The 23,332-nt window shown below is 46.6% G+C and overlaps 1 protein-coding gene across 3 annotated transcripts in view; it reads right to left on the bottom strand.

Moving 5' to 3' along the window:
• BORCS8 (BLOC-1 related complex subunit 8) overlaps positions 1-23,332 on the bottom strand; it is a 101,616-nt gene that overhangs the window by 33,424 nt on the left and 44,860 nt on the right. The window contains exons 1-3 of one of the 3 annotated variants that reach the window (XM_069649125.1): positions 4,483-4,567; positions 1,469-1,581; positions 827-891 (exon numbers count right to left, since the gene is read on the bottom strand). In XM_069649125.1, the coding sequence (XP_069505226.1) occupies positions 827-891; positions 1,469-1,581; positions 4,483-4,543 (239 nt within the window). In that variant the 5' untranslated portion in view covers positions 4,544-4,567. Of the gene's footprint in view, positions 1-826; positions 892-1,468; positions 1,582-4,482; positions 4,568-23,332 lie in introns of those variants that run through there. The other 2 variants (XM_069649123.1, XM_069649124.1) reach the window with 2 other exon arrangements.

The raw sequence follows: 23,332 nt of genomic DNA, 5'->3' as shown, positions 1-23,332 counted from the left end.
TAAACTACGGGGTTGGTCTCTTAAACCCCACACCAGTGCAGATTCAGAAAATCCCTAACAGGATCACTGATACAGTGGACATCCCAGTTTGTTTGAAGTACACCATGAACCTAAGTGGTACGTTGTAACCAAAATGACACAGCCTGGGGATTTTTATTTTTATGGGGGTTGGGGCATCTCATCTGGAGAAGCAGGAAACATATGCTGGGTGTCACTTCTGGCCATTGGCTTTCAAGGGCCAGAGAGGGGATTTTGGATCAGTCCTTGGTCTGATATGCAAATATTACTAGACTGGGAGTGCTTCTTTAAGCTTTTTTAAATGTAGGCATGTGGACATAGTTTCTTTGGGTGGAACTGGAATCTCTCTTCCCCTTTAGGTCATGTTAGACCACCAGTGACTTTATACATTTCTGCAAATGAGAGGGTGCTAAAGTTAAACATTACTGGAATTTAACTTGCAAACATTAGGTTGGACGGAGGCTGTGTCGTTGTTTAGGTGTACTGGATATAGATTTTCCCTTGAGAGTATTGTTTCACAACATTCTGAGGCTTAATTCCTCCTGCATACTGTTTCTCTGAAGGTAAGAAATAAAACATTGAAAAATATAAATCACTTTGAATGAGCCTTCATATTTATTGCTCAACTGTTATCACAGGTACCCAATGAACATTTGCAGACATGCTACCCAGCCCCCTAGCAGTACTACCCTCAGAGCTGCTGGTGGCTCCCTTCTTGTACAAGGAAGGATCTGTAGAAAAGTCTGAAAATGCATACAATAGATCCAGACTCAAAGAGTCAATGGAAAAATGATTTAAAACTCTGTACCTGCAGGCATACTCCACAGAGTAGATTGCACCCTGAGTCTGCTCCTCCCAGCTCTGCATGTCAGCCTAGTGAAAGAAGAGAGATTGCAATGTGTCAGGGTTTAGAAGGGTCTTTACTAGCTGGGGGATTTTCAGTTACCCGAACCTAATAAACACCTCTCCTGTTCTCTGCCCAATGGAATTGACAAGGATGAAAGTAGGGCAGGGCAACCGCCAAACAGAATAAACTGCCTATATATCATAAGGGCAGAAATCTACATTTCGAATAGAACTGCTACTAAGCTGCTCAGCTTGTGTTGGGGCAAGAACATTTTTCTCCAAATGAAAGCATTAATGATATCATAAGATCCAAGGAGAAGTCACCGAAGCAGACAGCAGGGTGCCCAGGTGGGTAAAACGTGACAGTTTGTATGCATTTTATCCTAGTACTTCAAATTTTTAGAATAATGTATTTAGGTGTGCATTTGGAGAGGGCAGTAAGGGGGAAAGAGGGCAGGGAATTTCCCTTATTAAAAGATATGAATATGTATATCAGAATTTAGTCAAGCAGTAGAGGCCACTTACAGACCAGGTTTTGTTTAACAATTAGAAGGAAAAGAAATTGAGCAAAACGTTTAGTATGCAGATGCCAAAGCATGCTCACCTTGTGCTGTGCCAGCTCTGGCAGGGATCTGCGGACGTGTTCCTGAAGTCGGTACAAGGCTACCGAAGGTTCATTGGCCAGTACGTACATGCTTTCTGTGAACTTGTCTGTAACTAAATTCCAAGACATGGCGTGAAGGTAAGATGTTATGCAAGTCCTCAACACTAACCACCATCTGCAGCACCCATCCCGCCCCAACGCCAATTAAAAAAAAGCATAGTGTAAGATATAATCTATATATGCATATAAAAGCGCAATTGCAGTGCATGGTAAATAAATCATCATTAAACAGAAAAATACAGTGTAGCAGAGTCACACCAAGGCCAGCCAGATAGAAGAGAGGAGGATTGCTACCAATGCCCACAAAGCACCTTCCTCTGCATTTCCACCCATCCACCCAATATGGCAACTAGGCTCTTAAGAAAGGGAGCATATTATACACCACTCAGGACCTGCCCTTCCACATTTGTAACCAGTAGAAATCCTACGATTAATAAAGCGCTCCATTGCTTTCGGAAGCTAGGTCAGCGTGCTAAATAAATACCCTAATACTAATAATAAGTAGGACCGATCACAGGTCAACATGGGGAATCAGCCTACCCATTTGGAGGCAGGCCCTACCATTTTACACTGGTAGAGTGGGACAGACTATACAGTCTGTCCTTTTGCACTCTTCCTTTTGGGAATGCTCTCCGCCTGCATTTTGATATTGACTCTCTTGCTTACTGCAGCTTATATTGATTTGTTATGCCATTCCCTTGATTTTTGAACTCGCCACTTTATAACTTTCAACCCCTATTCCTGGTAAACAACCCCTTCACTGCTAAACTGCACAGATAAACAGTGGCATAGAAAATGTATTTAATGTATTTTAAAAAGAAACACAAGTTGAAAGTGATGGGTAAGCAAACAGAAGCTCGCAATAAATATATACCTTGCCAGGGAAGAGAATGAAAAGGCCTCGAGTTGTAACCGAGAATATGGGTCACATCCTCAAGGATATAACAGAAAAAATAGAAAGGGCTGCCATTGGCCTGCTCAGGTTTTGGAAACCTGTGCGCTACACTAACGAGGCCCAGGAAAATCCACTCAACCAATTGCATAGATGAGTATTATTTAGGAGGGTTGAGTACTATTTTCATGTTACTAAATTCTGTGATCTAGTGAACCAAAGAGTCTGCCTGCCTGTGGATTGCCCTGCTACTGCTTTCTCTAAGAAGAGATCACAGAGGAGCAGTCACCCAGGTTTATAGGTAGTTGGCACCAAAGAAAGGTATCCATGTGGCCCAGAACCAATGTGGTACAGTAAAGATCTTACATGCCACCATTTATTAAGTAAAATAAAACTGCATCCAATGCCTCAATTTCCACAATGCAACTTTGTGGATGTCGCTTGTGGCTACATGATCCAGGCTTGCACAGGATTCATTTGCTTTTGTAATTGGTTTGCTATAGCATTGATAATCAGTCAGAAAAATTATTATATATTGATTTATGTAATTTAGAATTTAGAAGCTTGATGAATGTGGCACACTTAGGAAATCAAGCTCCGGGATTGGGGAAGAGAAGATTTCTAGGGATTTGAAAAATGAACATATTGCCCATAACAGTTAATGAATGGCCTTGTGATGGTGGGGCTCAGAGCTGGGAGTAGCGGAAAGGCAGCTGAGGCCTGATATGTCCACGAAGGGCGAAGGCTCGCCGGACACAGCTGCCAACAGCAGTCTAGCTGGCACCTGCCAGCCCCCGAGTGAGGCAGAGAGTTACAATCTCAACTGCTTCAGCAGCAAGCACTGGACCGACTATCACAGGTTCACTGTGGGGAGCGAGGACCCAGATCAGTATCTAGCTGGGTTTCCACCGAAATACTGTGCAATTGAGAGGTTCTAAGAGATCTGAGGAAGTGACCAGGGCAATATGTCAGACTTTGAACATTTGGTCTCTTTTTTTTGTACATTCCTGTCAGGACAGATTAGAATTGAGGGGTTGGGGAGAAAGGAATGCTGCATTGAAGCCCAGTGCCTGTGGTATCTGTGGTTATTGTGGCACCAATGCACCCAGCGCTCCCCCCCCCTGATGAGGGAGACAGTCTAGCTACTCAAGGTTGTGCCAGAAAACCCCTGATGGTAACCAGCAATGTGGGGAAACTCTGCACCATGGCCAATAAATGGCTGCTGCTTGCACTGGAAAATCTGCGATACCCTGGCTGCCTATGACCACGAACAAGCTGTGGTCAATCTTAGGAAAAAAAATCTTGCTTCAGAATACATGGCCCACATTCTAATCAGTGAAGACTTTTTTTTGGCTCACTATCTAATTTGGGATTACCTAAGAATAAAATGTAATATGGTCGTAACCAGAGAGATTGAAAGTGCTTGGTGTCCGCCAGAGAGATTGAAAGTGCCTGGTGTCGGACACTTGATGCCACCAGTGAATGTCGATTATGTGGGGAATGGGTTTTGGAGATGCCGAGACATGTGTTATGTCTATGCAAATCCTTGGTGAAGTCAAGGGCGGTTGCGATGCGATCAGATGGTCTAATGGACACCCTATCTGAGAATCTCATGTGGTGTGAATTCATGAACGGAAATAACCATGCCTGTATCACCTACTTTACTAGGAGAGAAATAGTGAAAGTTTTCTACCTTTTCTCATGAAGAGAGGGATTTAAGTAAATTATTATGAGATGGATTTTATTCAAAATATTTTAATTCTTTTGATATCTGTTGTGTAAAGTTGAACAAACTATATCACAATAAAATAAAAAAAGATATGTAAATTGTTGCCTTCCAAGTAGCTTGGAGACAACAGACTCCTGGCTCCTTTACATTCAAGAATGGCCCTGCTCATCCATTGTCATGTGCATAGTGAGCCAACAGTTGGAAGCGGCCTCTAGCCAGTCTCCTCTGCATATATCTACGCTCGCTTTGTGCAATAACAAATAGATCATTAGTGAGAGGCTGCAATGTGGGTTATAAAGGGCTGATGCTTTGAATAAACACATGCACTGTTACTTATATCATTTTGCATCCGTTTGCAGCCACCCATTTTCTTTCTGGTTACATCATGCATCATTTAGTGCTCATTCTGTTGGATAGTCTACAAAGGAAAAATGTAAAGTTGTAATTTACAAGCCAGACATAAAGTCTCTCGATCTGCACAGGTCACGATTTCTTACTCACCAAGAAGAAATTATCACTAGCTAGTGGCGAGTGCAAATTTTGAGGTTTGTGTATTCCAAACACTAACTCGCGCTCTAACCCTATCCTGTGCCACAGCTGATGGTCCATTGTGTATAGGATCATTTATACTAACCTGAATTTAATCCTAACACACTTATTCTAGTCCTAACTCAAACCAAGAAGCTATTGTAAAGTCTAGGCTTGTCACCCAAATGTATTGCAACACTCATATTAACCGAGCCTAACAGTACTTCCCGTGTGAGGGGGCTTGTACTTTCTGTGATCTGTAGAAAATTGTGTTCAGGAGGAGGAGAATATTCAAAAGGTACGTTAACACAGCTGCTAAATTTTCTTCATGCGTCACAATGTTTCTTCAATGCAGAAAATATCCTGCTATCAATTTTATGTTCCCAATGCGCAATATCTAGATTTTATTAAGTGGCAGAAACTGCATATCTCCATGTCCAATATCTCGAGGGGATAGACTTATTCACATAAGTCAGTTTTACAAATCTTATGTTAAAAACAACTAACCCCACAAAGTCCACAATTATATTCGATTTTGCGTGGATGTACTCCATTTCAATGTGATATGTTCAGGCCTCTTAGTGGATACCAAATGGTGTGTGGTCTCCATGGGGAGAATTGAGGTGGCACATGACTTTTTATGCATGGCTAGTAGCTTGCAACCTGAAGTCTTTAGCTCTGACCTTATTTGTGCTTTTGGGTTGGCATATACGCCTACACACTGCAGCATGACAGCTCAAACAAAGCCAAGCCCACATTGTAATGACAACCCAAAAAATGATGGTACAAGTAATAGAAAAGGCTTTGCATTTACATTTATGCACACGATTTACAAAGCACTAGCCAAATGTAAACCATTACAGAAAAGCAAGAGCAGGGAAAAGAATGCCACTTGAAGGTCTGCCAGCATGAATGCCAAAGAAAGACAGACACTGGTCTACCTTGTTAAAGTATTGCTCAATATATTGTGACCAATGGATTGCAGGATCAAGAGCAACATGACATCACCAGGCCATTTATGCATGCATGTATGTATGTATGTATGCAATGTATAAAGTGCAAGCACTGTACAAAGTGGGCACACCAAGGGGGTTACAAGAGAAGCCGAGATGGTACAGGGATTCCTGAGGGGGAGAAATAGCGTTGAGCGGAGTAATCAGCGATTGGTGAGATGTTCATTGTAGAGTTGGCTCTTTAGGTCTTTAGGTCCTACCTGAAGGAGGGGGCAGTCTCTCTGCATTGATAACCTGTTTGAGAGATAGGGTACACAGCAGGAATCGGCCGGTTCCCTGTTCCCCCACCCCCTTGCAGCTCTGGTTTTAAGCCGGACAACATGGTGGCTTCTGGTCGTGCATTCCCCTCCAGAGATTGAGTATTTCTCTGCCAAGTGGAGTAGCATTTTGGCTGTGACTGGTTGGTTTATGATGCAGGCAGTGTTGAACATGTGTACTTGAAGGGTAGGCCAGAGCAGCTCCTTGGGGAATGGGGCGATGGTTGAATATTCTAATCCTGTGAGGAGGCGTGCTGAAGAGCGCTGGATGGATTCTTGAGGGGTCAAGGTGGCATATGGGATTCCTGCTAGTAGGGTATTGCTACTGTCCAGGTGAGAGATGACCTGTGCTTGGAAATGCTCTGTGAATAGCTTTCACAGGGAGAACGTTTTTTTTATTTTTTTACATTTCGACCCCTGAACACTGCCAGATGCACAAGACAAAAAGCGAGATTCTTGGCTGTCAAGGTGAACAATGCATGGGGCCAATACCATAAGCAAGTCCAGATTCAGACGTTTTAATGTTTATATTTGTTTTATTGGCAACCTACCACCCATATAATGTAAACATACATACAAAGCCCTGCCCCTCTCCCCTTGCCTCCAGTAGACACCATCCTAGCATAGCACACATCCAAAGTGTGACACACGATTATTGCAATCTTTGTTTTCAATGATCTTTGCAGTAGAGTTGATTAGGAACTACGATAAGTACCTAGACCAACATACTTTTATCGTTCATAGACAGGTATCTAAAAGATATCGAAATCAGTGATGGAGCATGGTAGAACAAAAAACAAGAATAAACTTAATAAAAAGACAGAAATTGAAAAAGAACAATATATTGACCATCAGAACCCAGAGGCAACGTAATGATACAATTGCAGTATATTAACAAATAGGAGATTGCAGCGTGCAATTAGTAAAATCTTGGCAAGTATTTATTCATAAATAAATAAAGTTACATTCTAATATGTAGCACTTGAACGATAAAGTAAACAAAGTGGAATCCAAAATGGCTGCGAAACGCAAAAGCGTGATGATGTCATCACGCAAAGAATCACGATGACGTCACCCACGCAAAGTATTTTATTATATAAGAAGTACAAAAAAGGTGAAAAATACAGCACAGAATGTACGCTGCTTGGACAATCCAATCCAAGGGTAAGGAGAGGGGAATCTTTTTTCTTTTTTTTGGACTCTGCAGACATTAAAAGCTAAGAGGGGAAGGTAGAATTACATCAGTATTATCACCTCCGTCTGGATTTGCATTTGAGTGCCCGACTATTTGAGGGCACTCAACTTTAAGCGATTAGTATGAAATGGAAAGATTTAAATAATTGAACCACAGTTAATTGAAAGCTAGAAACCAAGTGTTGCAGACTGCATCAGTTTACACAATCTTTTTTAAAGCTATAGCATCCTAAACCAAGAGAGTCTACTAAATAGCTCTGGAATAATATAATGACCAAACATCATCAGAGAAATTGAATATAGTGGTGTACAAGGAAGAATGGAATCTGACCTATTGATTTATTTCAAGGTATTAGAAACACCACAAATATAAGAAAATATAGGAATAAAAGCTAAGAAAGAAGAGAAAGTGGCAAATTAGGGTAAGTACTAAACACGAATAGAATACTTACTAATTGATCTAAGAATATGCACAAAAGACCTCTATATCAAGATCCAGTACACATTGGTAATATTGAAAACATTTTCTTTCTCAGCTAGATTCTCTCCTGAAGAACCATGGAAACTAGTCCATGGGGAAATGTGTTGAGAGAAGAGATTAATTTGGGATTATTTAAAATTTAATCACATGGAGAACTCTTGAATGTGAAGACAATCAATGAATAAATAAATTGATTTATATAAGACGTATAAATGAATATAATCACATGAATTTGAAAGCAATCAATGAAGATACAATTGACTTGTTAAAGGTGCATTCAAAAAGGAAAAGAATGAAAGTATTGGAAAAAATTAAAGGAACACATTTGTTAAGTTATCATGTATCAATGAAACTAATTTCTAAGACATATAAACATTCACAGTTGGCACACTGCAACAGTGCTCAGATTGGAGAAAAGAATTTTGTATATTATTGCATCAGTCACAATAAATGGGGTCCAAGCATGCCGACAACGGAAAAGAGAACTAAAAGATAGGACTCACCCAGGAAGAAGACCCAACTTTGACCGAAACTACTCAATCATGATTTCAGACAATACACAAGCAGTAATGCAATTAAAGCCATAGGAGGGAATCGACCAGACACACCTACTTGAGTGAAAGAAACAGGGGGAAGAGTCTGTTGAAACTCTAAAATGATGGTGTACGGGGCACATCTATAGAAACAGCCAGCTTGGGGAGGAGACACACCCAAAAGGTTAACTGCCCTAAAATTTCCCTTTGAAGATAAGCCCTATGGGGATAATTTGCAGTATAAGGTCCACAAGGTATCAAAAGCAGACAGGCATGCGGACAGGCTCTGCAAAAGGGAATGCCCGGTCTAGAATACCAAGCCTTTAGGTGCTGTGAGGAACCTAAGGGTATCCTCACTTCTACTCCCCTATGATCCTCCTCTCAGGTGGCCAGGGTAAGGCTATCGCTCTTGGATCCCGACAGGATGTCTTTGGGTGAGATACGCCATCCCCCTTTCCCTTGTAAAAAAGAACCCTATAGTACCCCTGCCTTTATAGGCCATTATCAGTCTTTGGCCCTTTCTGCCACCCACAATGTCCCACAGCCATTTCCCTTTAAAACTGGGACGAGGATGAAATAACTGGGAGTAATGCACACTTCCGTTCATTCACAACACTTTGGTACCGAGACGTGGAAGAAGGCTGTGGAGGAGTACGGTTGTAAAAGTCAGGCACGTCCACCTAATTGGCTTAATTATGGTCAGGCAACTAAAGTGAAGGACTTACACCTGAAACCACTAAACAGGTCCCAGGTGTATAAAATAAGTGACCGCCCAGCAGCTGGAGAGAACCACCCTGGAGAGAACCATGCTGGGGTGAGCTATCCAGGAAGCAACGCAGCGTGCAGAGGCCGAGCGAGCCGCAGGATACTCGGCTGGAGTGAAGCTGGGTTGAGCAGGAGTGCAGAAAGGACGCCGGGGCCAGCGAAGGCTGTGCAATGTTCAAGAGGTCTGCTGTCCCCTTTTACCGGTGTCCACAGCAGGAGCTGTGGGACACCGAGGGCTCCCAAAGGCCACTGCTAGCCTCAGCTAGGGAAATGTGGGGCTAGATGCAGCTTAGACCGAGGACGGCGAGTGCTGCTTGCAGAAGCTCATGCGAGGAACCGGCAGAGCTGAAAGAAGCGGAGAAGCCGAATGAAGAGGCCATGAAGAGCGAGAACGGCCCAGTGAGTGTAAGAGAAGGGAACACTCATACCGGGGCGCTCGACGGCTGGAGAGAGACATATCGGCATAACGAACAAACTAAGAAGATTAAATCCAGTGTTGTTGAATGCTGATCAAGCTGCAACTTGGCATAAGTCATTTTAAGAGTGCTACGAACATTACTAAATACTGGATAAAGCTGAAAAGGGTTATACGTATTCCAGAGAGTGCTACAATCATTATTGAATGCCGAAGAAAGATGCAAAGTATTAGAAGTACTTTTGTGAATGCTGCAAGCATTGTTGAATACCAAACTAATTCAGAGATGTGATGAGCCTATGTGAATACAGCACGAGATCAAAGCAAGTGATGAACACATATGAGCAAAGTGAAAGTAAGGCGAACACCACAGAATGAATTATGTGAAATACATGTCATGGCAAAGCCAAGAGAATTCCAAGGAGAATCTGAAATCAGTGTTGATTGATATATCTGAAGAATACAGAAGTAGAAGTGCCAAGGGTTATCTGTTGCGTGACCTGTAATGGGTGGACCATGTGGGGCGACAACTGCGCCTAGACCGAGTGGCCCCTCCATTTGCAAAGAGCCAAAGAAAGCAAATGTGAAGAAGCTTGCATTGTGCTACAGTTACTTGTGCATGAGAAATACAGAGATAAAATTGAACCCTTGTGAACTATTAAAATGCCTGAATGGTTAAAGGAATTGAATTGGAATTATTTTGTAAGTCAAGAGACTTGAATTGATTGTTGTTTTGAAAGCCAGAAGAGAACCGCGGCATTGTGAACCGTGTTGAACTTTTGGGGAAGGGAAACCAGTGGCCTTTTTGGAAAAGCGAGAGGCACAATATTCAGGAGACACGGGAAGAGAGGAAGAACCAAGAGTCTGGCTGTGGAGAGTGTCAGCAGCACTGCAGGACAACACGGTCTGGCAGAGACATGCAAACAGAGTCAAAAGATGCAGAGCCCCTGCAGCACGCCGGAAAGCACCCTAGAGCGCCAGCGAGCAATAGATACGGGGAAGCCCGCGACCAACCAGAGGGGCGCAGCCAAGACCCTAAAGGTATTTGGCTGGCTGCGCCTATGGTTGGGGGGTCCCCAGAGGGTACAAGGAACCCTAAAGACATCATTGCATAGAAAGTGGGGGAAAGAGGGTGGCCCGGTTGATCCAAACCGGGGAACCCTAAAATTTACCAAACTTGCATATACAGCGAGCACACCAACAGTAGCCACCCGGGAGTCCATTGGGTTCGACCTCTATAGTAAGAGTTGACCATAACCCAGAGAGAAAGAAAAATAATACTAACTGGCCTACTCCAACTCTGCCACCTGGTACATATATCCGATAAACATCTAGATATGGGTTAGCCTGGAGATATGGACTGGATGTCCCAACAGGGATTGTTGAACCCGATTACACGGGTGATGTGAAAGTTATTTTGCAGAATATTGGGAAACACTCTTACCTTGTTAAAAATGGCAATAAGGTTGTAGAGGAGCAGACATGTAAGTCACTGATTAGCCCCCCTCCCACCTCTGTCATACTGGATGAACGACAGGAAGACATTGTGCATGACACCAAGTATCATCCCAATACCGCATCAAGTGTAAGAGACGTTATCCGCTTAGACAACCCGTATCGAATGTACCCTAGAAATTAGAAGGTAGCATGATAATTGCAGACACCACTGAAGATTGAGGTAAAGAAGGTCTGACAGATGCAAAGTGATGTCATAAGGAGAAGATACAATGATGCATTTAAACAACAAAAACATTTAAGAAATAAGATGTAACTGAAGAAACAAGAGTAAACGTACGTACACGTAAGAAGAAACCATATATACAAAAAAGATAAGTAACCAGATGAGTAATGAAAGTATATATGCAGAAAGGAACAAGTTACTTACCTGTAACTGTTGTTCTCCAGCATGGGTCTGGCATGGATTCACATGCTCATGAATATTCCCCGTCGTCAGGCTGGGAATCCTCGGTAAAGAAAAAACCAGTATCAGTTTCGTTTCTGATCTGTCTTTCGTAGTAGTAACCAATCACTGGTCTCTGCGTCATACTGACCACAGCCAATCACTGCCCTCTACCTAAACCCCGCCTCTGGCAGCCATCTTCAGATTTGGTAGCACGTGAAGTGGCAGTATGACCAAGTGAAGAGCCGCAGAGGGGTAGGCGGGAGGGTTCGCATGTGAATCCATGCCAGACCCATGCTGGAGAACAACAGTTACAGGTAAGTAACTTGTTCCTTCTCCAGCATGGGGTCTGGCATGGATTCACATGCTCATGAATAAAGAATACATAGCAGTACACACATGCACAACCACGGGAGGTGGCAAAGGCTCAACATTAAGCATTACATCAAACTCAACATTAAGCAAATCTTACCTCCTCACCAGGCTCACCTTAGGCGAACAGGTTGCGCAGCACTGCTTGGCCGACCCTGGACTCCTCCCTGGAATCCCGATCGACGCAGTAGAATTTCGTGAAGGTGTGCGTCGACCTCCACGTAGCAGCCCTGCAGATGTCCAGCAAGGGCACACCAGATAGGAACGCCGTGGTAGCTGCAATCGCTCTGGTGGAATGGGCTCTCAGATGGCCAGGCAGCGGTCGGTTTGCCAACCGATGACAGTACATGATTCAGCCGGAGAGCCATCTGGAAATGGAAGCCTTCGAGAGAGCCTTCCCCTGATTGACAGGTCCAAAGTTCACAAAGAGTTGTGACGTCTTCCGAAAACACTTTGTGCGGTCCACATAGAACTTCAGCGCTCTAGCCAAATCCAGCGAGTGCAAAGTCCTTTCAGCCGGCGACGAAGGCGACGGGAAGAAAACAGGCAACACCAAGGGTTCGTTGAGGTGGAAGTCCGACGGCACCTTGGGCATGAAGGAGGGGTGCGTCCTGAGCACTACCCTCGTGTCGTGAAAAGTCAAGTATGGGGCCTTGCAGGAAAGGGCCTGGATCTCTCCCACCCGTCGTGCGGAGGTGATGGCCACAAGAAACGCTGTTTTCCACGACAAGAACTTCAACGGAGCAGAGTGCAAAGGCTCGAACGGAGGTCCCATGAGCTTGGTCAGCACCACGTTGAGCTCCCACGCCGGGGCCGGAGCCTTCACCGGCGGGAACGATCTGAACAGTCCCTTCATGAACTCTTTCACCAGACGATGAGACCTCAAAGACGTCCGCCCCGTGGTTCTGGTGTATCGGGAGATCGCAGCAAGATGAATCTTGATGGACGCGTGCGCCAGTCCAGCCTTGGCCAGCGTCAGTAGGTATGGCAGTACTTGGGGAGCCGTAATCCGTAGAGGGTTAATCTTCTGTGCGTGGCACCAGACAGAGAACCTCTTCCATTTGTGTCCGTAGCATTTAAGAGTTGAGGACGCCCTGGCCTTTGCTTTGCAAGACCCTCTCTGCAGTCGGCCGGTATGTCGTATCCTCCAAATTCTAACGCTGCAGGAGCCAGGCCTGCAAGTTCAGCGACTTCGGGTCGTGATGGAGGATGGCGCCTCCTTCCCTGGAGAGAAGATCCGCGTCCACTGGCAGCTTGATTGACGGGGACGCTGACAAGTCCAGAAGGTCCGGGAACCATATCTGTCTCAGCCACGCAGGTGCGACGAGGATCATCCTGCACCGTGACCTCTTGAGCTGGTTGATGAGCCGGATCAGCAATGGCAATGGAGGGAACGCGTATAGAAACAGGCCCTCCCAGGGGAACGAGAAAGCATCGCCCATGCTCCTCGGCTGGGGAAACCTGCTGGCGAACCTCCGGCACTTGGAGTTCGTCGCCGTCACGAACAGATCGATCTGTGGTGTGCCCCACCGTCGGAAGAGGCGGTCCACTAGATCCTGTCGTAGTTCCCACTCGTGGCACGAGCGCAGCTCCCTGCTGAGTGAGTCGGCGATGGTGTTTTTTTTATCCCTGCCAGATGAAACGGCACCAGAAACATCCCTTGGGCGACGGCCCAATGCCACAGATCCTGCGCCTCCCTGGACAGGGCTGGGGACCTGGTTCCGCCCTGTTTCCTGATGTAGAACATGGTGGTGGTGTTGTCGGTGAAGATCCTCGCCACCTTGCCCTTGAGGGACGGAAGGAAGGACCCGAGGGCCCAAAACACTGCACGGAGCAAATGGATATGGAGGGACTTCTCCGTCGGGAGCCAAAGGCCTCTCGGGTGCAGATTTTCGGTGTGCGCTCCCCACCCTTCCAGGGAGGCATCCGTGGTCACTGTCTCCTGGTGGCCGGGGGTCTGGAAGTCCATGCCCGCCGTCAGATGCGCGCGGGTGCCCCACCACCGGATCGCTCGTCGGAAACTCTCGTCGAGTGTGATCCTCTCCTCGAAGCTGCCCGTCGTCTGGATCCAGCGCGTCCAGGAACTCCTGCAATGGGCGCATCCAGAGCCTGCACAGGGGGATGAGGTAAATGCAAGAAGACATCATTCCGAGGAGGGACTTGATGGACCTCACTCTGGCCGCGTCCGCAACCAGCATCCGCTGCACCTTGCCCAAAATGGCCCTCGTCCTTTCCTCCGACGGATAGGCCAGAAGCGACACTGTGTCGAGCTTTGCTCCCAGAAACGGTGCGTCTTGCGCGGGCACCAGGTGGGACTTGGCGTAGTTTATGGAGAATCCCAGGTCCTTGAGAAGTTGGACGGTCCTTGCCGTGTGCTCCACGGCGAGCTCCTTCGTCTTCGCACGGATGAGCCAGTCGTCCAGGTAGGGGTAGACATGGATCCCCTCTCGGCGCAGCTGCGCCGCCACCGGTGCGAGGCACTTGGTGAACACCCTGGGTGCCGACCTCAGTCTGAAGGGAAGGGCTCTGAACTGATAGTGACGCCCTTGGACCACGAACCTGAGAAACTTTCGGTGTCCCTTTAGGATGGGAATATGGAAGTAGGCATCCTCCAAATCCAACGACGACAGGAAATCGCCCTCCTCCAGCTGACCCAGGACGTGTTGGAGGGTGACCATCTGGAACTTCTGTGCCTTGACGAATTTGTTCAGTCGTCGTAGGTCCAGGATGGGACGCCATCCTCCCGTCTTCTTCTTCACGAGGAAGTATCTCGAGTAAACTCCGGAGCCCCGAAGCCTCTTTGGGACGAGCTCGATGGCGCCCTTCCTGAGCATCGCCTTTACCTCCAAGAGAAGTTGAGGGACGTGATGTTCTTTCCTGGCCACAGGGGGGACGCGCGGGCTCCTCTTTAGAAACTCGAGCGCGTGACCCTGGGCTATGGCTTCCAGCACCCAACGGTCGGTGGAGATGGACTCCCACACGCTGACGAAGCTCGCCAACCGGCCTCCCACCGGAGTGCTTCGGTGGGGGCCCGACCCCACGGCCGGTTCAGTCCTGCTTCGACGAGGCTTTGCCGCCTTGACGACGACGGCGGGGTTCGCCTGGCTTGCCTCGTCCCCTGTGAGCTTCCTGCGACAACGAACGGGCCGCTTGACAGTAGGTGGAAAATCCGCCGCCGGAACCTTTGGAGGCACCCTGTTTGCCTCCGCCGCTCCGAAAGGGCGGCCGCCGTTGCTGGAGAACCCCAAGAGCCCGGGCCGTCTCCGTGCCTGCCTTGATGGCTTGAAGGGAATCGTCCACTGTTTTCCCAAACAGGTTGTTTCCGTCGAACGGCATGTCCAAGACTCTGGTCTGCACGTCCTGACGGAAGTCAGTAGCCTTGAGCCATCCACGCCGCCTAAGGCACACGCCGTTGCCCAACTGGCGAAATCCAGTGTCAGCGATGTCCGTCACAATCGTAATGGCGTGGTCCGACGCCACCTCTCCTTCCTGCAAGATCTCTAGGGCATCCGCCCTCTTGTCGTCCGGTAGGAAGTCCAGCAGGGGGGCCAGTTTGTACCACAACTCCCTGTCGTAGCGGGCTACGATAGCCAAGGCGTTGGCCGCCTTAATCGTCGTCGCTGCAGACGAGATGACCCTGCGTCCCATCGTATCCAATTTTTTTCCCTGGCCGTCCGGTGGGGAGGTCGACGTAGAGGCCGCGCCCCCCCCCGCTTTCTTCCTGGCCGCCGCGGAGACGACCGAGTCCGGGGTCGGCTGTGCCCGAAGGCACAAGGGGGCCGCGTCCGGGACCCGGTACTTCTTCTCGTACCGATCCCTTCTAGCCGGTGTCGTGGATGGGTTCTTGAGGAGGGCGAGGCCCTCATCCCAAATATCGTCCAGTAGAGGTACGGAGAGGACCGTCTTCCTCTTGGCCTCGCGCCGTTGATAAAGGAAACCTTCCTTCTTCTCTTCCGGGCAGAGCTGGAAAAGCTTGGATGCCCTGGCGATCATGGAGTGAAACCATCCAATCTCGTCGGGCGGGGAAGCCCGGGTGGGAGGTGACGACGGCAGATCCTCGTCGTAAACCTCGTCGTCCGTACCCATCGCGGCCGTGTCAGTCCCCGTATCATCCCCACGAGTCGTGGACGGGGAGGAGGGCTAAACAGGGCGCGATGGCTGAAAAGGAGGTGGAGGATGAATCCTTCTTCTCTTAGGGGGAGGGCTCCCAGAAGGGCCTGGCTCCGGGTCCCCCGTCGGGAGCGGTTCCTCCGCTGGTGGTAACGGCAGTCTCGTCCTTATCTCCGAGCATAAGGACTGTATAGCCAACAAAATGGCCGCCGAGTTGTCTTGCGGCACTGGTTGAGGGGATTCCGACGGGCGGTCAGGGGCCCCGTCGGCACCCTCGACGTTATTGTCGTCTCCCACGTCGGGGTCCCTCCCGACGGGCTGGTCTTCTTCCACGCCAACGCCGTGGCTTAAGACTTCGATCAGCTCTTCCTCAGAGGTTGAGGCCGAATCCACGACGACCTCCTGCCCCCCCTTTTTCTTCTCCGTCGGAGGTTTCACGGGGGTCCTGTCGATGGGCATAAAAGAGGACTCCCTCCGCGGTGGCAGGGAGACTCTGAGCCCCCGAGGTCGCCACCACTGGTGTAGCCTCCACAGGCTGAGCCAGGGCCGCCGCGACTGTCTCGATAGAGGCCTTGGCCGGATGGATTAAGGCTTTCACCACCTTAGGTGCGCTCACCGCCTTCTCCTTGGGGGGAGGGTCACTGCCTCGCTCTCCCTCCGATGTGGCCTTCGAGCTCGACCGGGGCCTCTCCAGGAGCTTTGCCGGGTGCTCGGCCTTCCTCTTACCCGAACCAGAGCGTTGGCTCGTGGTTGATGGTGCCGGGGAGGATGCGCCCTGCCTGGCGCCCGTAGAGCCCGACCGTTCGGCGCTCCCGGTGCCAGCGGACTCGCGGTGCTTGGCCTTGTGTTGGACCCCCGTCGTCGGGGCGTCCTCAAAGGTCTTAGAAGACCGCTCGGATTTCTTCTTCTCGCCTGACGGGCTCTTCCCTTCCAGCCAGTTGGCGAGACGTTGATGGCGGTCCTTCATGGTCCGCTCCGACATATTGCCGCAAAACGCACAGTCCTTCTCCCCGTGCGTCTTGTCCTCATGTAGGCAGTACAGACAAAAGGAGTGTTCGTCCTCCTTAAAGACATTCTGAAGCTGGCATCCAGGGCAGACCCTGAACAGCTTTCCGGGCGTCGAGCTTCCCTTCTCCTGGGCCATGTCCGAGATGGGCCTGAGAAACTTCTGGAGTCCTCCAAAAGCGTGGCTCGACGAAATCTTCACCCTTGAGGGGCGTAGACGAATCCGACACGGGTCCCCATTGATCGGATGAAGAAACGGTGGAGCTTGAGGCTCTTTTGACCGAAAAATCGAAGTTTTTGAGAAAAAAACGTGAAAAAATAGCACTAACGCTCGAGAGCATTAGCACGAGGATCCCAACACTTGAACGTGCGGTAAAAATCTGAAGATGGCTGCCAGAGGCGGGGCTTAGGTAGAGGGCAGTCATTGGCTGTGGTCAGTATGACGCAGAGACCAGTGATTGGTTACTACTACGAAAGACAGATCAGAAACGAAACTGATACTGGTTTTTTCTTTACCGAGGATTCCCAGCCTGACGACGGGGAATATTCATGAGCATGTGAATCCATGCCAGACCCCATGCTGGAGAATGCAAGGTAGATGAGCCATATAGAAGCCTGCTGCAGTAGAAACCATAGCACGGGTGAAGCAGGCCATGTTGGAAAGATGGATGGCGGCTCTCAATGATAGCAAGCAAGAGCTCGAAGGAGAGAGGCCAGAGCTGCAGAGCTGAAATAGGCTGGAAATACAAAATCATGCATGAACAAAGAATAGCTGCTGGCCAGAGATCAAGGATGCTACAGCGAGAAGCTACTGAAGGCGAGTTAACGAGGATAAGCAACGTACGCAAGACATATTTCTCTTAGATTAAGCGAACAAGAAAAGATTTGCAAGTGCCAAGTATTGGACAATCAAAGACGCAGAAATCTTATGTGAGGTAGAGCAACCAAGTATCCAGAGACCAAGAGGAGTAACGACACCCAGCTTATTTGAATATATAGCACGTGATTCAGAACTCGAAAACAAGGCCTATTCATTAAGCTCCAGACAAAGATAATGGTATAGACTTCCTTAAAAGTCCCAGAGAAGGGAACAGTCCCCAAGGTCAACTACAAAGAAGAGGCCTTGGCTGAACGCTTGGCTGATAAGAGATGGTAAAACTAATTGGGCAGGTGGATAGTAGCCTGACGTTGTTCTTCGCACCGGAGTTTAGTTTGGCTTACGTGCTGCTAGGGAGCAGTGTCTCCAAGATTGTGAGAAGATGCCAACCTCTCATGAGGGCCTATGCCAAGAAGAGTATACAATACTGCATGGGCCAATCTGCTACGGTTATACTGTTATAATCTGTATTACACGTAGTTAGAGGGAGGTTCGGGCCTTGCTTACCAGAAGAGGAGTAGTCAATGAAATGATTAACACTTATAGACTCTATAAGTAAATATGCTCCCCCAACCAATCCCAAAACCCGATAGGTTTTATTATTTGCCATTTGCCACATAGGATAACGTCATAGCTGAAGCATTTCGAGGTATAAAGCCTTTGTGTAACCAAACTATCATCGTGAGTGTGTGGACTACACACTGTTTGCCAGATTGCCCTACTTTATTGAACTAATAATAAAGTAGTACTTTGCCATATTCTTTGAGTCCGTCCGGTTATTTGGGTGCAAGATTATTTGATACGATATATAATATTTTATTTATATCGCGCTCGTACACAAGTGTTTCAGAGCGCAACCAAGCAAAGTGAGGGGAACAAGGGAGAACAAAAAAAAATAAAAACGATTTTACTAGGCCCAGAGACATTAAGAACACACAAGTGCATGGAGAAGGGAAAAGGTGGAAAGTGTGTGGAAGGGGGAGAAGTGGAAAGTGCAGAACAGAGGAGAGAAAAGAAAACAATAAGTGAAAACAAAAAATAAAGGCAATGAAAAGGTGGTAGAGCAGCCAGCAAGTGGAAAGTGCATGATTGGATGATTGGTCAGATAAGGTATATCTGATAAGTGCAGAAGAAAGGTGGGGGGACTGTCTCGGTACAGATACAGATCCCAGTGTAATGGGTGGCCCGGAGGCAGTGCAGGAGGGAGCATTTGTTATGGTAATATCATTCTGCGCATAGATACGGCCAAAAAGTGCTACGGCACATTTGGTAGCGGTGCGGATGGTTCAAGATCCAGACCCTCGGATGCTCTACGTCTTCCATCATTAGCTGGAAGACCGCAGAGTTTCCGGCGACGAGTGGCGCTATAACAGGTGTGCCCAGATGCGGTTGGCAGGTGCCCCTTTGAAGAAACTCCTGTCCGGTCCCCGCAGGCGCCCCGTGGACTGAAGGCGAAGTTGTTGATAACGAAGTCCTCGAGCTGAACAACGGATGGAAGTAGAAACATCGAAAGTGGCAAATAAAAAAGGCAGGGGTCATATTGCATGTATATAGTGGAGAACGTAATGGGATTTGTTAGGGAAAAGGAGATACCTCAATACCTTTCCTCAAGGAGGAAGGGACTGCACCACACTCCGGAGCAGATATTATTTAATGGATTCCTGTGGCCACAGCCAAGGAAGGGTGCACGACACACTCCTAAATGGAGTAAAATACAGATGAGATGCATCTATCAGGAGGCTGAGACGAGAGGATTGTAGAAAAAGTGCGCACACATGTTTTGGGGGATTTTTAAAAATATAAGTGAAGAAAATATATTGACGTGTTTTAGAATAGTGGTGATAAAATGGGTTGAAAGCTTAAGAATTATAAGAACAATCGTAATAAAAATTGACAAATTATTAGGCCCTAGAAAAGCAGGCGATTAGCGCCTATCAAACCTAGGAGGGATAATATAGTTATATTTTAAAATAAGATGAAAGATAATTAAAATTATCAAAATAATAACATGATAATACAAATGGACAAAAACTATAAATGAAGACATACAAATGGATATTGTTGTATTGGTTTGGAAAATTGTTTGGAGAAATTCGATTTTTGATATACTGGCAGCGATTGATGGTGCTTGCCCAAAGTGATGTTGAAGTATGATTAATTAAAATAATAAACAAAAACATTCCGGTTAGTATTGACAGTCAAAAACGACTTGTCATTATGGGGGATACTCCCCTGTTAAATCTATTAGCACGATACACACCTAAAATAAGGAAGTACCATGCAGAGTGGGTGAAGGGCACGACTAATAAAACACTCATGCCATGGCATGAAGAAGGTTCATTATCAAAGGCAGTACTACAACACATGACAACATACTTGCATGCTACATGCACCAAGAGGTAGCTACAGAAAAGATGAGCTGTTTTAGAACTTTAGAAGATGTACCAGAGTGAGAGAAGATCTGCCAGACAAGGAGTGGATGATTAATCAGCATAAAGGAGGACGACGTAACGCCCTCAGCTCCTCTTTCTCCTCCTAAAAATTATAGCATGATAGAAGACTAACAGGGGATTTATTCTCTAAATGAATTAAAAGCAGCGGCGGGGTATGTTAAACCAACATAAGCACCTCCTGCTTACAATAGCGAAGACAGCATGGCAGAAAGTTAAGACTAAGGAACGTCAAATATATGTCCATACGCGACGAACATAAAGAGCTCAATGAGATAAAGGACAGACCGATAGTAGAGGAAGCCAGAAGACAAATGAGAGAGAAAGAAAAAGCAAGAGAATGACAATAGTACATTATGCGTGAATGAGAGGTCAGATACTATTGAAGTTAGATGGGAAAGGCACTGATGATGGTAAAGAGAGAAGAGAGAGTAAAGAGAAAAGAAGGAAAAAGAACGAGAAAGGGCATACAAGGAAGAGAAAGAAAAAGAAAGAACAGAGAATGTATAAAGAATAGAAACAAGAGAAAATAGAAGAGAAGAAACAAGAAGAACAGGAGCTCATAGAGTGAAAGAATGCAGGTTGCAAAGAAGGCGAGAGGAAGAAAAAAAATAGAGAGATGAAGAGAAGGGAAGGGAAGAAGAAATAAGAAAGAGGACGGACAAAGATGACGAAATAGGTCATATTGTTAACGGGAGTATGGCACCCATTGAAGCACGAGAGCGATGGAAGGAAGAGAGGATCACATCAGCCCCGCAGGGCGCTGCAAGAGATACCGCAAGTACAGACATGGGGCGATGAGCATGAGGCAGAAGGCATAGAAAAAAGGATTGGGGATTTATATAGACAAATGAGGGAGAAGAGTGACTACCAGGCTATGTAGAGCATCGCAATATCTCCACCAAAGGAAACAGGAAATAGAACGAATAACACATTGATGGACGAGCATACAACGCTGTCCCTGAATACACTAGATCTTGATGATGATGGGGATAATAGCCATATCAGTTGGGATGTAATGTCAAACTAAGAAAGGGAGGAGAACGAGAAAGCGTGAAGAGAAGGCGCATGCAGCTTTTAATAGACGCAAACATAGAGGGGTGAAATAGATAGATTTAGAAAACCCTAAAATGAAAACACCAGAGCCACCACCATATTCTGAACGACCACAAGCACACGGTTGCACAGTGCAGGGGATCCATCCCTGCCTTACGTAAGCAGGCGAAGGTCGCTGCCAGGAAGAAGATGAATGGGAGAGACTAGTCTCACATGGATGAAACAAACTGTAAGGGGATATGATTTTGGACCAGGATTTACACTGTTTCTGTTTTTAGAGAAAGGGGTAGGACGACCACAATATATTCCATTGTCACAAATGGACAAGGCAAAGCTAAAATGTAAATGACCTAGTTTGACTACAGGTGCAGTAAAATTGATTTCTAAGTAGAAGAGAATGGGAATGACGTTAGCAGTGGGCAACATGAAAAGGCATACTGGCAGCCATCCTAGGGGAGAGAGCCGACAGTATTTGGAGATGAGCAGGGTATGCAAGTGTAACTGCACAGAACGCAACACATGATGCACCATTTAATAATTGCAGGGCAGATATATGGAGGGCGCTTAGAGTACAATATCCTGACAAATCAGACATGGGTGCGATGACTAGGAAAATGGGAGAAGATTAAGATTCTGTTGCCTTTCTTTAAAGGATTCAAGAGCGATGGTGTCTCGATACGAGAAAAACGTGGGATAAAACCGTGGCATTATTTTATCATATTTTATGTCAGGGACTGCCCGAGCCAATGCAACGGCAGATGAAGAAACAGGTAGGGATGGAAGCGAAGCCATGGCCAGAAATACAGTTGACAATTGCACATCATTGCCAACTGTTCAAAGCTGAGAACAGGAAGCAGGAGGAAGCAAAGTTAGTTCAGATGAAATTGTCAAAGTTGTCAAAATTCGCTATAGAAGGAGCAGTATTGATGAGTGTTGAAGGTGTGGTCACACAAAGCACAATCAGTACAGCAAAAATGTAGTACACCCTATGGATCAGACTGGTTACAACTCTTTTGGCCAAGAGAATTTCAAAACCCTCAAGGAGGAGGAGGATTTAATGAGGGACAACCACAACAATGTTGGAATTGTGGGAGCATGGGACATATAACTCACACATGTATAAGTAGATGAGGAGGTATACAACAGAACTGGCAAGCTCCAAGAGGGGGTATGGGCTATTCTCTGCAGTACAATACAGAAACACAGGAATATTATGTCCAAGATCACACGCAGTATCGTACAAGTATGCCATGAATACAGCAAGCACAGCAGGTGGTCTGTAGAGGAGCAGGTGGATGCATTTGCCCTAGTCACTGCCATCTCACCCCCGTCCTATTGGATTGACAGACAAAGAGCCACAATTGGGAACTTGTGTATGAACCCCTGTAATGTTCCTATACTGCGCCAAGTATATGAAAGACGATATGCACTTAGACAACCATTCAGAACGCACCCTCCCGTTGAAACAGTGGAAGAATGCTACCAACAAGGATGTCCCTTGCGGAGCTGCTGGAAAGCAGCCATGAATAAAATGGTGCGCAACATGGATGTACGTTAAAGTCTAAAGACAGCAAAAGATTGTCCTAAAGAAGATATATTAACCTATGCTGAAACAATATGAAAATACTTAAGAATTATGATGTAACTGAAGCACTAAAAGAAACATGTACTCCATGATGCAGTAGTTACTAACACAAGGAAGAATGAAGTGACTAACTGGTCAATAACTGTAAATACGCTGAAACACAAGGTAGAAAGAATACGTAGGAGCTTGCTTATGAGAGGTATATATTCAACGTTTAGGACGACCATTAGAAGATGGATGACGGCTTATGTCAATCAACCAGCTACCTCAAATTACGAGCCCAGGATCTTAACGTGGTAAGATGATGAAGAAGCGGTTTCCCTTGCAAAATAAAGGGAGTACATTGGCTTGGAACTAAGGATGCTATTTCGAGAGATGGAGTAAAAGCACAAAGGGAGTCTACGAGCAGACCATGTGAAAGGACATATTTCCCAAAGATTAGGAGGAACAAGAACATTTACTGATTCCAAATATTGGACAATTAATAGGGCCTGGAGTTAATATGAGATAGAGTGAGCAAGTCTCTAAAGGCCAAAAGGGGCAACTACACCCAGCATAATTGAATCAAATGGTGTTAAATGCACCGTTGATATGGGCAATTTCATCGTCTTGTAACATGTGATGAAGATCTCACAAACACAG

Source organism: Ambystoma mexicanum, chromosome 1p (genome assembly GCF_040938575.1).
Source record: "Ambystoma mexicanum isolate Mex_15411 chromosome 1p, UKY_AmexF1_1, whole genome shotgun sequence".
Classification (NCBI taxonomy): domain Eukaryota; kingdom Metazoa; phylum Chordata; class Amphibia; order Caudata; family Ambystomatidae; genus Ambystoma; species Ambystoma mexicanum.
This window is presented reverse-complemented; position numbering and strand designations above follow the sequence as displayed.